The 13,699-nt window shown below is 40.2% G+C and overlaps 1 protein-coding gene across 1 annotated transcript in view; it reads right to left on the bottom strand.

Annotated features, from left to right (window-relative positions):
* Positions 1-11,845: 11,845 nt before the first annotated feature.
* Positions 11,846-13,699, bottom strand: part of DOCK2 (dedicator of cytokinesis 2) — a 559,513-nt gene continuing 557,659 nt past the window's right edge. Inside the window, exons 51-52 of the mRNA XM_056811565.1 lie at positions 13,633-13,699; positions 11,846-12,503 (exon numbers count right to left, since the gene is read on the bottom strand). The exon at positions 13,633-13,699 is cut by the window's right edge and continues 73 nt beyond it. Of these exons, the coding sequence (XP_056667543.1) occupies positions 12,429-12,503; positions 13,633-13,699 (142 nt within the window). The 3' untranslated portion in view covers positions 11,846-12,428. The remainder of the gene's footprint in view (positions 12,504-13,632) is intronic.

Raw genomic sequence — 13,699 nt, 5'->3', positions numbered from 1 at the left:
GTTCCTGGAACAGGTGCAGCACCTGGACCCAGGCCCCACTACTTATACACCTGTGCTGTGTTTAGCCTTAGGCTCTTGCTCCACCCCAGGGCGGCGGGGACTGGCTAGAGATCTGACTGATATGAAGCCCCTTGCCTTGGGGGAAGGTTGGCTGCCTGGCTGAGCAAAGTGCTTCAGCAACCCCCTCCAAGGCTGAGGACTGATGAATGAGGGGAATTTCCTCCCAGCAACTCCTATAACAAAGCCGTGTAGCCTAGGCAGCCCTCTCCCTCAGGTTTCTTAAAGCTGATATTCCAAATGCCCAGTGTTTCTCTCTGTGTCCCTGTCTCTGTTTCTGTCTCTGTCTCCTTCCCTTTTTCCCTCTCTATCTCTCTTTCCATGTCTCTGTATCTCTCTGTTTCTGTCTCTTTCTGCATCTCTGTTTCTGTGTCTCTTTCTCTGTCTGTCTTTGTCTCTGTCTCTCTGCCTCTCTGTCTCTGTGTCTGTGTCTGTCTCTCTCTTTCTGTCTGTCTGTCTCTATCTACTCTCTGTCTCTCTCTTTCTGTCTGTCTCTCTCTTTCTGTCTGTCTGTCTCTGTCTGTCTCTCTGTCTCTCCCTTCCCCTTCTCTCTCTCTCTCTCTCTCTCTCTCTCTCTCTCTCTCTCTCTCTCTCTCTCTCTCTCTCTCTCTCTCTCTCTCTCTCTCTCTCTCTCTCTCTCTCTCTCTCTCTCTCTCTCTCTCTCTCTCTCTCTCTCTCTCTCTCTCTCTCTCTCTCTCTCTCTCTCTCTCTCTCTCTCTCTCTCTCTCTCTCTCTCTCTCTCTCTCTCTCTCTCTCTCTCTCTCTCTCTCTCTCTCTCTCTCTCTCTCTCTCTCTCTCTCTCTCTCTCTCTCTCTCTCTTTCTTTCTCTCTCTCTCTCCCCATTCATCAAAGGCAATCAGCCTGAGACTGATTCTGTTGAGTGTTTAAGAAATTAGTGTCTAGCCTGCCTCCCATCACCCAATCATCTATGCTCCCTGGTATACCTCCTAGTAGCAAACTCTCTGTGAGCCCTAGTTAAAGTCATCGTCCCACACAGGGGCACGAAACAGCCAGAGAGCGCATGTTCTAATACTGACATATAGAGAACAGAAGCAGTCTCCAACTGAGGAATAATACAGAAAAACTGGCATGAATTAGAGTCAAAAGAGATATCAAAGCTGCATATTTTAAGATTCCCCACATGTACGCTGGCCAACTTTTCCCTTTATAAGAATGAGTGTGCAGGATGGGTGATAGTAGAAGATTTGCAAATGAAGAAGAGAATAAAATAAAGCTAGAATACTGAACTTCATTACAAGTGGAGGGCTGATGGGTCAAATCAGCCAGGGAATTAGGATTTAGATCTGGGAAGAACTTTAAAGCTGACAGTCCCTCATTTAATAGAAGGGCAAACAGATTGAGAAAGAAGAGGTCATATGGTGGCCAAGTCAAAATTCAAACTGAATCCAATATATATATATTTTTTAATACTGTGTTGTTTCTCTAAGAACATACTGACTTGGGGACCAAAAGACCCAGATTTGTACCCTAATTATAATTTCCTCCAAGGTTCCCATTGAAATCCTAAAGGTTGAGTCATGTTGCTTTCTTTCCCTAAGGCTTGACTTTCCAATCTGTGAAAGGGGAAGGTTGTGCTTCTCCAGGTTCTGCTCATCAACCAGGCTGGTACCAGGTTTTAATCAGAAGAGGCAGAGGGCTGAGGAAGAGGCAAAGATGAGGTAGAAATATAAATAGTGTCCTAAAAGGTATTTTGAAACTGGGCCAGCTAGATGGTGTCAAAATGGAATCTAGAAGCCCCAAACTTGTAGCCTAGTAAGATTTGATGAGCCCCAAGTTTTAGGACTAGCTTGTAAGTTGGAGACCCCAAAGCTTGTCCTTGTTCCCTGTTCCTGTGAGAATCCACCCTGAAGGGAATCTCAAGCTAGGAGTTTCAGACTGAATAAAGGCAATCAATCCACTTGAGGTGGAGGCTAAAAGCCCAAGATGAATGCCTCTTCCTGTCTCCAGAAGCTTCTCCCAGTATATCACACTCTTCTTCCGAGGGTCATACTCAGGATCTTCAGCTTACAAGACTGAATGGCTGCCTACTGAGCTAAAGAGTCTCTTGGCTTGGGCTTAGCCCCCACCTCAAGTGGATTGTCTTTACCTCAGGGTCAATTATTCAGTCTGAAACTGCTAGCCTGAGATTCCCTTCAGGGTGGATTCTCACAGTAACAAGGAACAAGTACGAGCTTTGGGGTCTCCAACTTACAAACTAGTCCTAAAACTTGGGGTTCATCAGTTCTTACTAGGCTCTAAGTTTGGGGCTTCTAGATTCCATGTTGACAATGGCTTGGGTCACCTGCAATTTGTAACAGTCAGGGTGATGCTGGGGTGAAGCAAAGGTCTTTTCTGTGTGGTTATTTCTTCTGTGCTAGGAAAGCAGACCAGGGCATCACAGGCTTAGATGGAGTGTTATTTAGATCTCAGAAATTGTCATTTTTGTCCCTAATGCCCCCTGGGTTTTCAAAATCTCTCAGAGACAGAAACTGGAGGTGGCACTGCTGCAAGATCAACTTGTACAATTTCCCTCTGGTTTCTGTTTTATCTGTAAAATGAGGCACTCAGACTAGAGATCTCTAAGGTTCCTTTCAGTAAATCCAAATGTCCTGGGAACTAAGTTGGCTATGCAAGGGGCTAGGTGGCACAATGGATGGAGTACCTGGCCTGAAGTCAGGAAATCCCAAATCCAAATCTGATCTTAGACACTTACTAATTGTGTGACCTTGGACAAGTCACTTAAGTCACTGCCTCAGTTTCCTCATCTATAAAATTAGCTAGAGAAAGGAAATGGCAAACCTCTCCAATCTCTTTGCCAAGAAAATCCAGAATCCTGTCATGAAGAGTCTGACATGACTGAAAGCCTGGATTATCCAGAGAGCTTGTCTTTTTGAGCTTTGCATATTATAATCCCATTGTGATTCCCCAGGCTACTCCAAGCAGGAAGTAAGCCAGGCAACATCCTTATCCAGACAATATTTGACCACTAAAACTCCTCCCTCATCATGGGATAATCTTGGCATTTGGAGGCATTCTTGGTCTGTCACTTTTAAAAGTTGAATTCTGACAGCTGTGAATTACACCTACTCACATGTATTTGAAAATAAATTTTAAAAATTGTAGAGCCTTCTTCACTTGGAGTGTGCTTGAAGGAAAGGAATCCTGAAAGAGATGAGTAAGGGTCTACTTTCTACATTTAATAACAGAGGAAACTGAGGCATAGAGAGAGGCACACATTTAGTTAATGGCTAACTCCTCATCTGGTCCTTTGACTAAATTATGCTGTCTCCAAGTTTCCCATTTTAGAAAATGGCACAGAGAAGGGAGAATATCCCTAATTCAAAGGCTGCAAAGGACTTTCTAAAAAACTTGAACCTACTAAGTATCCATGGGTAAGATATGGCAATTAGAGCGACTATCCTCTGTTGCTGTTGTTGAATTGTTTCAGATGTTGTATCATTCTTTGTGATCCCTTTTGGGGTTTTCTTGGCAAAGATACTAGAGTGGTTCGTTGTTTCCTTCTCCAGCTCATTTCACTGATAAGGAAACTGAGGCAACATGGTTATGTGACTTGCCCAGGGTCACACAGTTGGGACATATCTGAGGGCAAATTTGAACCCAACTCTTCCTGACTTTAGACCTGGTGCTCTAAAATCCACTGTTCCACCTAGGTGCCCCCTATATTCCATTGTTGGGAACAACATGTACAAAAAGAAGTACATAAGAAATTTACACAAAGTAATTTCAGGAGAATCTTAGTGACTGGAGGGATGGAGAAAGGCCTCAGGTAGGAGACACTTGATCTGAGCTCTAAAGGCAGTTAGAGATTCTAAGATGTGGAGGTTAGGAAGAAGCACATCACAAGTGGGGTGGGGGCAGCCATTATGGGGGGCACAGTGACAGGCAGAATGCTGTACATAAGGAGCCACAAAATAGACCAACTTCACTGGAATGAGGAATAGGAATAATAATTATTATTAATAATAATTAATTTAAGTATTAATTATAATTAACACAACATACTTAATTCAATTAAATTATTACTTTTTATTATGATTAAAAATTAAATTTAAGTATGTAATAATAATGAATAAAACTGGAAATAGAGACTGGAGCCAGATTGTGAAAGGTTTTAGCAATACAACCTTCGAGAAAAATACTTAACCTCTCTGCTCATGTTTGCTCATCTTTAGATAGCAATTAAAATACTTACCTCGAAGGATTATTGTGAGGGAATCACTTTCTTAAGTATTAACGTACTGTAGCAAAGTGAAAAGCTATCAATGATACCTTTCATTATTGCATTAATTTCAATATAAATGCTATTGGCCAAAATATGATCCCATAGGTTACGCATATGACCTTAGATTCTCAGAGGTTTTGTTAACAGAAGAAAGATTACTGAATCATATATCAAATGTTTAATGACCTCAAAGCAGTGATGTGATGGTAAATGTTTAACAACCAGCTATCAGGGGAAAAAATGGAAGTAGGACACACTTTTAAATTATTAACATTTTCTCTATGTCTACAAGATCAACAAAACAATAAATCAAGCCCTCATTTGTAGCATATTCCAATTTCCAAAGTATAAATGCTCACCCAGAGCATTTAACAATCATCTGAGTTTGAGCTGGCTCCAGGCCAATCCTGCCTTAGAGGACATTTAATCCAACCCCCTCATTTTACAGATGAAAAAAGTAAGGCGTAGGGAGGTTAATTGACTTGCCTAACATCACAGCAGTAGTAAAGCCCCAGAATCACTGCACTTTCCACTACCCCCTATTTCCCCGAAGGTTCTGCTGGGCTGTAAAGGCTCTCAAGACTGCAAAAGGCTCTCTGGCTGTTATCCGAGGACCAGACTCAATTACTAGGATGACAACGCAGCATCTTACTGAAAGAGGACTTCCTTTTTTCAACTTCAGGCTGCAGAGGGCTAAAAAGGATAGCTAAATAGCTCCCTCTGGTGGCCTCTTCTCTAAATGGAACGGGTGAAAACTAGAAAGAAAGATTGAACTGTTAGGGGGCAAGATACAAGGTTTCTATACTTCCTTGAAGGCCAAGGACATCCCCAAGGAACATTTTCTCTTCAGGGTCGGGGCATTTTCAAGGCAGCCTTTTTAGGAGGTGGAGAAACTATTGAGGGTGTTTTTTGTTTGTTTGTTTGTTTTTCCCCCCTGTGATCCTACTTCCAACTTTGCCTCTAACTAGTTCAATGCTCTTAGCAAGTCACTTAAGACTTTATAAATAAATATAAATGGTTTTCCATTTTCCTACCTGTAAAATGAAAGGCCAAGGAGCCACATGCAACCCACGAACTAGATTAAAATGTAATTTTGGGAATGTTTTCTTATATCACTGCAAATCAGATTAGAATGTAATTGAGCAATATTTAATAAAATAAATAAAGGGGTCTGCTAGGTAGCTCTGTGGATTGAGAGCCAGATCTAGAGACAAGAGATCCTGGGTTCAAATCTGGTCTCAGACACTTCCTACCTGGCAAGCCATTTGATACTATCTCCCCCCCAATCCCACCATTGATTAGCCCTTACAGCTCTTCTGCCTTAGAGCCAATATACAGTATTGATTTTAAGATGGAAAGTAAGAGTTTTTAAATGAATAAATACCTTTTAAAAGCAAAGAAAATATCAACATGAGGCTTTCTAGGTCAATATGCACTGGTATGGATACTTATATATAGTGTAGTGGTTCCTCTTTCTATTTGAGTTTGACACCACTAGTTTATACATACTATGTCATATCTACAATTTCCTTCTAGTTTTAGCATTCAGTGATTTTCATAAGATCACCAAATTGAATTTCCAATTCTCCTCTTAAAGTTAAAGCATTTTGTTGTTGTTGTTAATGATGGCTCCTTGAGAAGGGGATAAGAGAATATATTTAGAAATAAAGGTAATGTAAAAACTAAACATACCAACAAAAATGATAAAACATAAGAATGGGGGAAAATAATGTTAAAGCAGTCTCCTGAAGAGTCTATATAAGGCACAACTCATGGCTTACTTGGGATATACAGCATCTGTTTCTGCTTCAATAAATTGATAGGATTCAATTAAGTTGTCTGACCTCTTAAGATTTCTTCCAATTCTGATATTTTATGTTCCAAAATCCCCTATGACTGATAGAAGAATTAAGAGAACTTGTATTCTTGTCCTATCCCTGTCAGTAACAATTTCACTAATTAACATTTTACTCCCTTGACATGTTTCATTTTTTGAAAAAAAAATTTAATTAATTAATTTAGAATATTTTTCCATGATTCCATGATTCATGTTCTAGCCCTCCCCTTCCCTCCTCCCCCCTCCTGTATCCAAAGAGTAATTCCACTGGGTTTTACATGTATTGTTGATCAAGAGCTATTTCCATATTATCAATGTTTGCACTAGGGTGGTCCTTTAGAGTCTATATCCCCAATCATATCCCCATCAACCCATGTGATCAAGCAGTTGTTTTTCTTCTGGGTTTCTACTCCCACAGTTCTTTCTCTGGGTGTGAAGAGTGTTCTTTCTCATAAGTCCCTCAGATTTTTGACCTGTTTCTTCCATCTATAAAATGAGATGGTTGGAATAGGTCATCTTCTTTGCCTCATGTCTGTTTTTCTTCATCTGAACCCCAATCTGCTCCCCTTATCAAAATCAGAATGGAGACAGTCTATGTCAGGCATTTTGACACCTCTTACTTTAAGCATTTATCTTACCAAGTTCTGGGGTTCTTCCTACTCCTAAGGGCTTAATTAAAAATGGCTTAATATATTATATGCCCCCAAAATAATTGTATTCTAGAAATTCCCTCCAAAAGAATATAAGCTCAGTGAGAAAAAGAATGATTTTGATTTTTTTTAATTCACAATACCTGGTACAAAGGCCACACTTAATGAATGTATGTTGAATTGAATTGCAACTCTGTAATCCAAAAAAGCCATCCCCATCCTTCCAACACAAATGCTGGGTTTGTTCCTACCTTTATGCCTTTGCCTTTTCATCCTCCTTCCCTGGCATGTCTGCCCTATTCTCCTTCCTATACTTGAAATCTTACCCAGATTTCAAGGCCCAGCTCAAACACTGTTTCTCATGAGACCTTCCCTAGCTATCACTCACATTCCTTTCCTTTGAATTTCTATAGACCTTAGTCTATCTCACACAATTTAGGATTCCATTATATAATAAATCATATTGTTCTCAATTTCATTTGTCTCATTCTCATGGCATATAATGTCTTTTCTTTGAGAACAAGGACTATGCTTCATAATTGCTTCTATCTCCTACAGCACCTAACACACACAGGGAATGAACAGTGGGTACCTGGTAAATCTTTATTGCTTCTCTTGACATGGAATCAAGTTTGAAAATTTCCCTGACGTCTGGGGATTCTCCCCCTCACCCCAAATAATCAGTTTACCTCAAAATTTTTAGCATTAACAATGAAGTCCTCCAAGAGAATTAGCAGCTCTGGGAGAATATATTTTGGGTTTGGTCTCTAAGTCATGGCAATCCACTCTCGTATCTTTGCCAAGAAAACTCCAGATGGGTTCACAAAGAGTTGGGCACTACTGTAACAACTGAACATCAACAAAAATCTTTGATTTAGCAATGTGGGCTTCAATTTTTCATCTGTACAATGAATGGTTTGAAATAAATTATTTCCAAGGTCCTTTTCATCACAGTAAAGGGAAAAAAGTATTGCTTTTAAAGGCTAGAGGGACCTGGGTTCAAAATAGAGTCTAACACTATAGTTATGTAAACATGAACAAATTAACTTGGGCTTTACCTTCTCGCTGCCAGTTTTTTCACTTGTGTTAAAAAGATAATGCCTGAAATATTTATTTCATACCACTTTTGTGAGGATCAAATGAAATCATATACTTGAGTATCTTAAAGTGTTCTATAAATTTCAGATATGATTATTCCATGAATGCTGAATGCAGGTCTCATCTGGAAAGAGGATGTGTCCACGTCTAGCCAGAATGAGGTCTGCACCCATCTGGCTGGCTTGGCTTTGACTCAGTAGGGCATAGAAGGCCAATTGGCTCCAAAGTTTCAGAGAAGGCCTCCAGCCAAAGGAGGAGGAGATTGAGAGAAATCTAGGGAATAGGTGATCTAGTGTACTATGACCATGACTGGCCTTACCCTCAAGACTGAGTAGGTGCAGTGTGATCTCAGCATACTGGGGGGAAATCCTTTGCTCCCTAAAAACCAGCTTCACCAGATCAGTGATTTCTGAAATTCCTTTATTAGAAACAAAGGCTTCCATTCCCTAGTGAGTTGTCAGGCTTACAGTACAAAATTCAACATGATAAATTCACACTAGTGAAAAGTAACTGAAATTGAATTTTTTCTCCCTAAATATACATTTATATTTGAGAAGTGAAGATGGGGTGGGGAGACTAGGAAGGGGCCAGGGACCTGAAAGGGGAAGAAGGGGGAAGGGCAGAGTAGAGGAAATGGTATTGAAAAAGGAAGAGCTATTCATTTCCAGCCTCCTTGACTTCATAATTTTGTCTGGTATGATTAATTATCAACTAATCAATCGGCAAGTATTTATGAAATTCCAGATACTGTGCTAGGTAGGTGTCAGGGATACAAAGAATTATATCATCTCAATTCCCAATAATCTTATGTTCTAAAACCAGGTAGCAATGTCCCTATGAGACTACAGCAGCTATTCAGTCATCTTTGGTTCCTATGTAATCAGCTCCTCCCAGCATAGGAACACTACTGATAACCAGTGATGAAGCCCAGACTGAGGCCAAAGAAAATATTCAGGTATATAAAGATAAATCACCCCTTTATGGGAAATGGGGAATAGAAGAGCCTTCCTTAGCTTCACAGGTACAGATATTCTCTGATTGCTTCCCGTTGCTCATCCCTAATCATTCAATTGTCCACTGAGCCAGAACTCCATGGATTTATTAAACAAATAACTCCTACCCCCTCAGGACTCTCCTTCTGTTGGTCTAGAAGTTTTAAGATGATTTTGAGCTCTGGAAAATTGGAGGGTTGTTAGAGGAAGCCCTTCCCTACCATGTCCTGTCCTGTGAGTTCATGGCCTCATAGGCAAGTCTGTCTATGCCTGAGATGGACTTGCCTCCTGTTTGTATCTTCTTTATTGCTTTATCTTCCTCTTTTTGTTTGGAAATTAAAAAAAAACAATTTAATTTGTACCTGATTCCTATCTATACTCCAGCCACTTTATACTTCCTTTCTCTCTGCTGGGGAGAACCCCTCTGACTAGAGCCAAAAAATAGCTCCTTTAAAGAGATGTGGTAAGGGTGAGATTGAAGCAATGAGAAGCTAGTTCCCTTTTGGGGGAGGCAAGGAAACCCCTACCCACTTACCCCTCGAGCAATGAAGCCAGGGTAAACAGAGGAGGCAAGTAAAAGATGGGTTGTGGCAATAGTCACCAAATCCTATGACCCCAGTCTGGCTAGCCATTGTGCTAAAAATTAGTGAAAGAAATACTGGACTAGCTCTACTTGGCCATAGAGGATGCAACTAGCATTAAAAACCAGTGGAAATTGATTAAAACAACAGCAAGAATAATAACAAAAACTAAACTAAAAAACTTCAAACCCAGTGGTTAGAACTATTCAAAAGGATTGGTAGGTAATGGATTTCTCCCTATGAGAATTCTTTGAGCAAATGCTACATGACCATTTGTCTGGTATACCATAGGATGGGCAGGTATGATGGTCTTGGAACTCTCTGATTTGTGATATTTTCTTTTTTTAGTAACAATCCTTGTATGTAACGAAGGAGTCTTGATCTTTTTTTTTAGGGCTCAATTATGTATGAGACCATTGTCATTCTGATTATAGTGAAGATATCAAGGGTGTTTTGTTTCTCTACAGACTGTGTTGCCAAAAATCCTTTATAAGAAATTATTAAAGATTTGGGGGGAGTAGAAGAGAGAGAAAGAAGTAGTCTTGATCTTATCCTTATCTTTCATGACTATGGATTAAATGGTGGCATATAACTAAACTGTGTCATAGAATGCAGAGAAGAGAAAATGGGGATAATTGTGGGAGAGATTGGGTGGTAAGGAAGATTGAGGACATGGGTTCAGATACATTTTTGTGTCATGGATCCCTTTGGCAATTTGGCAAAGCCTATGGATCCACTTCACAGAATAATGTTTGCAAATACATAAAATACACAATATTGCAAAGAAAACCAATTATATTGAAACATAGCTTTCAAAATATATATATTTTTTGAAGTTCACAGTTCTCAAGGTAAGAGCCCCTGAATTAGAAAGACCTTCCTCAAGGTACTCAAATTTCTGGACAGTTAGTTTTATCCCAGTGGTCTCTGCTATTATCTAGTATCCTGGGGGTGATGGCATGCTGCCCCATTCCTTTGCACTATTACCAGTTTGCATCCAAATGGATCCCTAGATTTCTAGAATCTATTCCTTCCTCAATCTACTAATTAGGAGTGACCTCCTCTGGGGTCGAGATCAATATGTTCTCTGATGCTGCCTGGATCTATATAATTTCTTTACTATCCTTAAAACTCTTTGCTTTTCATTGCCCTTAGTGCCCCCTTCATTCCTTATCCTTAGCTAATGAGTCAACTGAGTTTCCTTTTTTTGCAACTCAATAGACTAAACAGAGACCACTGCAAAAAGCCAACTCTGGTCTGCCATTCAGTTCTCTGACTATTGGATTAGAAGAGCTGGAACATCCTGTGGGGTTTTTTTTTTCCCAATCTTAGAAGGTCAGACCTTTATGACCAGGAGCAAGACATCCAGTAGTAAGGATTTCAAGCATCTTAAAATTTTACTGACTGTATCATTCCTTTTTATCTCATCTTTTTTTCTTCTTGGATCAGTAACGTCTCATCAATGAATGAAGGTAGTCATGGGTTTTTAAGACTATCCCACTGAATACAAGCTCTGGTAGGTCATCATGAAGCTGGAAAGACACCAAGAAAAAACCTTGAGAATATCTATTCTGTTTGTTCACCAAGATCTAGCCTAGCTAACTATGGAGTGGCCCACCATCATAAGATTCCCAATTAATGTATTGTGATACATTGGAAAGACCACTGGCTTTGGAAGCAGAGGACCTGGGTTCAGATCCTGCCTCTGTCAATACCTATGTTGACTTAGATAAATCGTTAACCCTCTGGTCCTAGATGCCTCATGAACAAAATGGAAGGGTTAGAACTAATGACCTTTAAGGTCCCTTTCATCTCAGATGAATACTTTTGGCAAAGAAACTCCTCGAGACTGTTTTCTAGGCATAGTGGGGTTGGTATCTGCATTGTAAGGCCTACATTGATGAAAGTATCTTTATGAGATTTTTTTTGAACCTGAAGGGACCTGAGAGATTGTCTGGTCCAATCCCTTATTTCACAAATGAGGGGAATAAGGCCAAAGGACAGAACTGGGACCCTAATCCAAACCCTGTGACACCAATTAAAGTGCCTATTTTCACAGTCCTTAGAATGATTATTAGTTACAGACATCTGTGTAAACTTGTTCTTCTCAGGAGTTGCCTCCCAAAGGATTTTAGAGAGAAGACTATCAAGGGGTGACAGATAATGACATGATAGAGAATTTGACTTCTGCTTGAGTCTTCCAAGGACAGGCTTGCTTCCTTTGTTGTGATTCCATCTGGCTCTGGCTTCAGGCATGACCCAACTCAATTCTGTTTCCTCTTTTAAAGCCCAGTGGAATTCCTGCTCTTGTCTTCTTCACTCCTGGTCCTCAGTGGGGAAAGACAATATGCTTAGTTTGGAAGGGGGCAAGGACAGAAAACCAATGATAACAGTCAAGTGATTCCTGACTCTAAGTCATGGAGTCACTTTTATTGTCAGTAAGGAAAAGAAACATGGCATAGAGAAAAGGAACATTTCTAAAGAGGCTGGAGGGTAGGTTTAGAATGAAAAGTACAATCATTTTTTTCAAAAAGATTATTTTAAAAGATTCATTGTATTAGCCATTAGGAATTGTAAAATACAGACAGTATAATTCTAAACCCGCCCACTCAAAACTTTTGTAAAAAATGTGTTATAAAAATATTGTCCATAATATCTTGAAAACTGCAATAGTGCTGGAGTATTTCAGAAGAAAGAATAAATGTCTCTATGTGTCCCAAGAGTGATTCCATAAATGAGGGACAGAACCTCTTCTTTGTCCCCCAGGAGACAATGGTGATTGTGGAACTTAGTCCCCAGTCTCCACTGTTAGTAGTGAGTCACTCCCTTCATGTGGTCAGAGTTGAGAGGGATCTCTCATCCTCTTGCTCAGATGCCACATCCTGAATCTCACTCTTCCTTCTCCTCCACAGGAAGGCCTCTTCTGTTGATGTCAGAATGGACCAGGCCTGCCACTATATTGGCACTGTATCAGAGGTCAGTAGAGAGGTTATCTGGGATACGTTCTCCAGATTGTTTTCCTTCTTCAGAAGACTTGGATGCCAACTTTATAGAAAGGAAGAACACAAAAGAATGATAGTACAGATTGTTGTAGTAGCCAGACCATATGTACCCTACCCCTGCCACCCATTAATTCTTCTCCAACCACACAGGCCAAACCTCCCCTTATCTAATCTAACAGGACACTCTTCTGAGAACCAAGGACCTGAAACACTTGCAGAACTTTTGGGATGCAGCCACAAAAGTACCATGGTAGGTGTTAGAAGACCTAGGTTCAAGTCCAAGTTTCTCCCTAATTAAATGACCCTGGTAGAACTATAACTATCAGTTTTTATCACTAGGATAAATGACTTAAAAAGCTCACTACATATTTTTGTGGGGTGGGCACAGGGGTGGAAGAGAGCCCAGGACATCAGAAGGCTACAAGAGCTATCCCTGATGAGAATAATGGTTGGAGGACAGGGGTAGGAGCAGCACAGGAAGAAACTTACTCAGAGTTGAGGTTAAGGAGGGAGTGAAGAGAAGGACTCATTGTTTCCTATTTCTGATGAATTCATTATATTCTGATAACTTGATGATAAGTTAATTTCTTTCTTTACGGTTGAAGGACTGCAAATACTCCCAGCGTCCTCTAAATTTCAGGGCCCTAGCACAACTCCCTATTCAAAGCTCGGCAAATCTCTTTCTGGGACTTAATTACCTCATCTGTAAAAATTAAGGTATTGGAATAGATAACCTATGAAGGCCATTATTATTGCCTTGTCTTTGACAATGGTACTAGGAATTATGTCCTGTGGGGGAACAATGTTCTTCTTTGATGCTAATTTCCAAAAGTTAGTGATGTCTACCCATCTTTATCATTTTAATGGTTTCAACACAGAACTGTCATCCTTTTATATTGCTGACAAAGAGCATTATTGGGGGTAGGGGTGTGATCCCAGGCTGACCTGCTCCACTGAAATTATAAGTGAGAGGAGACCTCATGTGGTCAAGGTAGAGAATTTCATTTCTAGCCAGAGTTAGGAAGGGAAGATAGCACCTGGGTTCCAATGTTGTCACCCTAGGTATGGCTTTAAACATATGTCTCTTCCTCTCTTTTACTGCTTTTTTAAATGATTCTTTCTCAGTACTCTTGGGGTTTTGCTCCATGAGAGCAATCTGGACATGTACGTACCATTGTTTTGAAAAACTGGTTCACTTTTTTCCTTTTTAGGGTCTTCTTGTCCCCATCGGCGAGAAAG

Source organism: Monodelphis domestica, chromosome 1, assembly GCF_027887165.1.
Source record: "Monodelphis domestica isolate mMonDom1 chromosome 1, mMonDom1.pri, whole genome shotgun sequence".
Taxonomy (NCBI): Eukaryota; Metazoa; Chordata; class Mammalia; order Didelphimorphia; family Didelphidae; genus Monodelphis; species Monodelphis domestica.
Note: the sequence above shows the minus strand (reverse complement) of the source record. Positions and strands in the feature narration are given on the sequence as shown.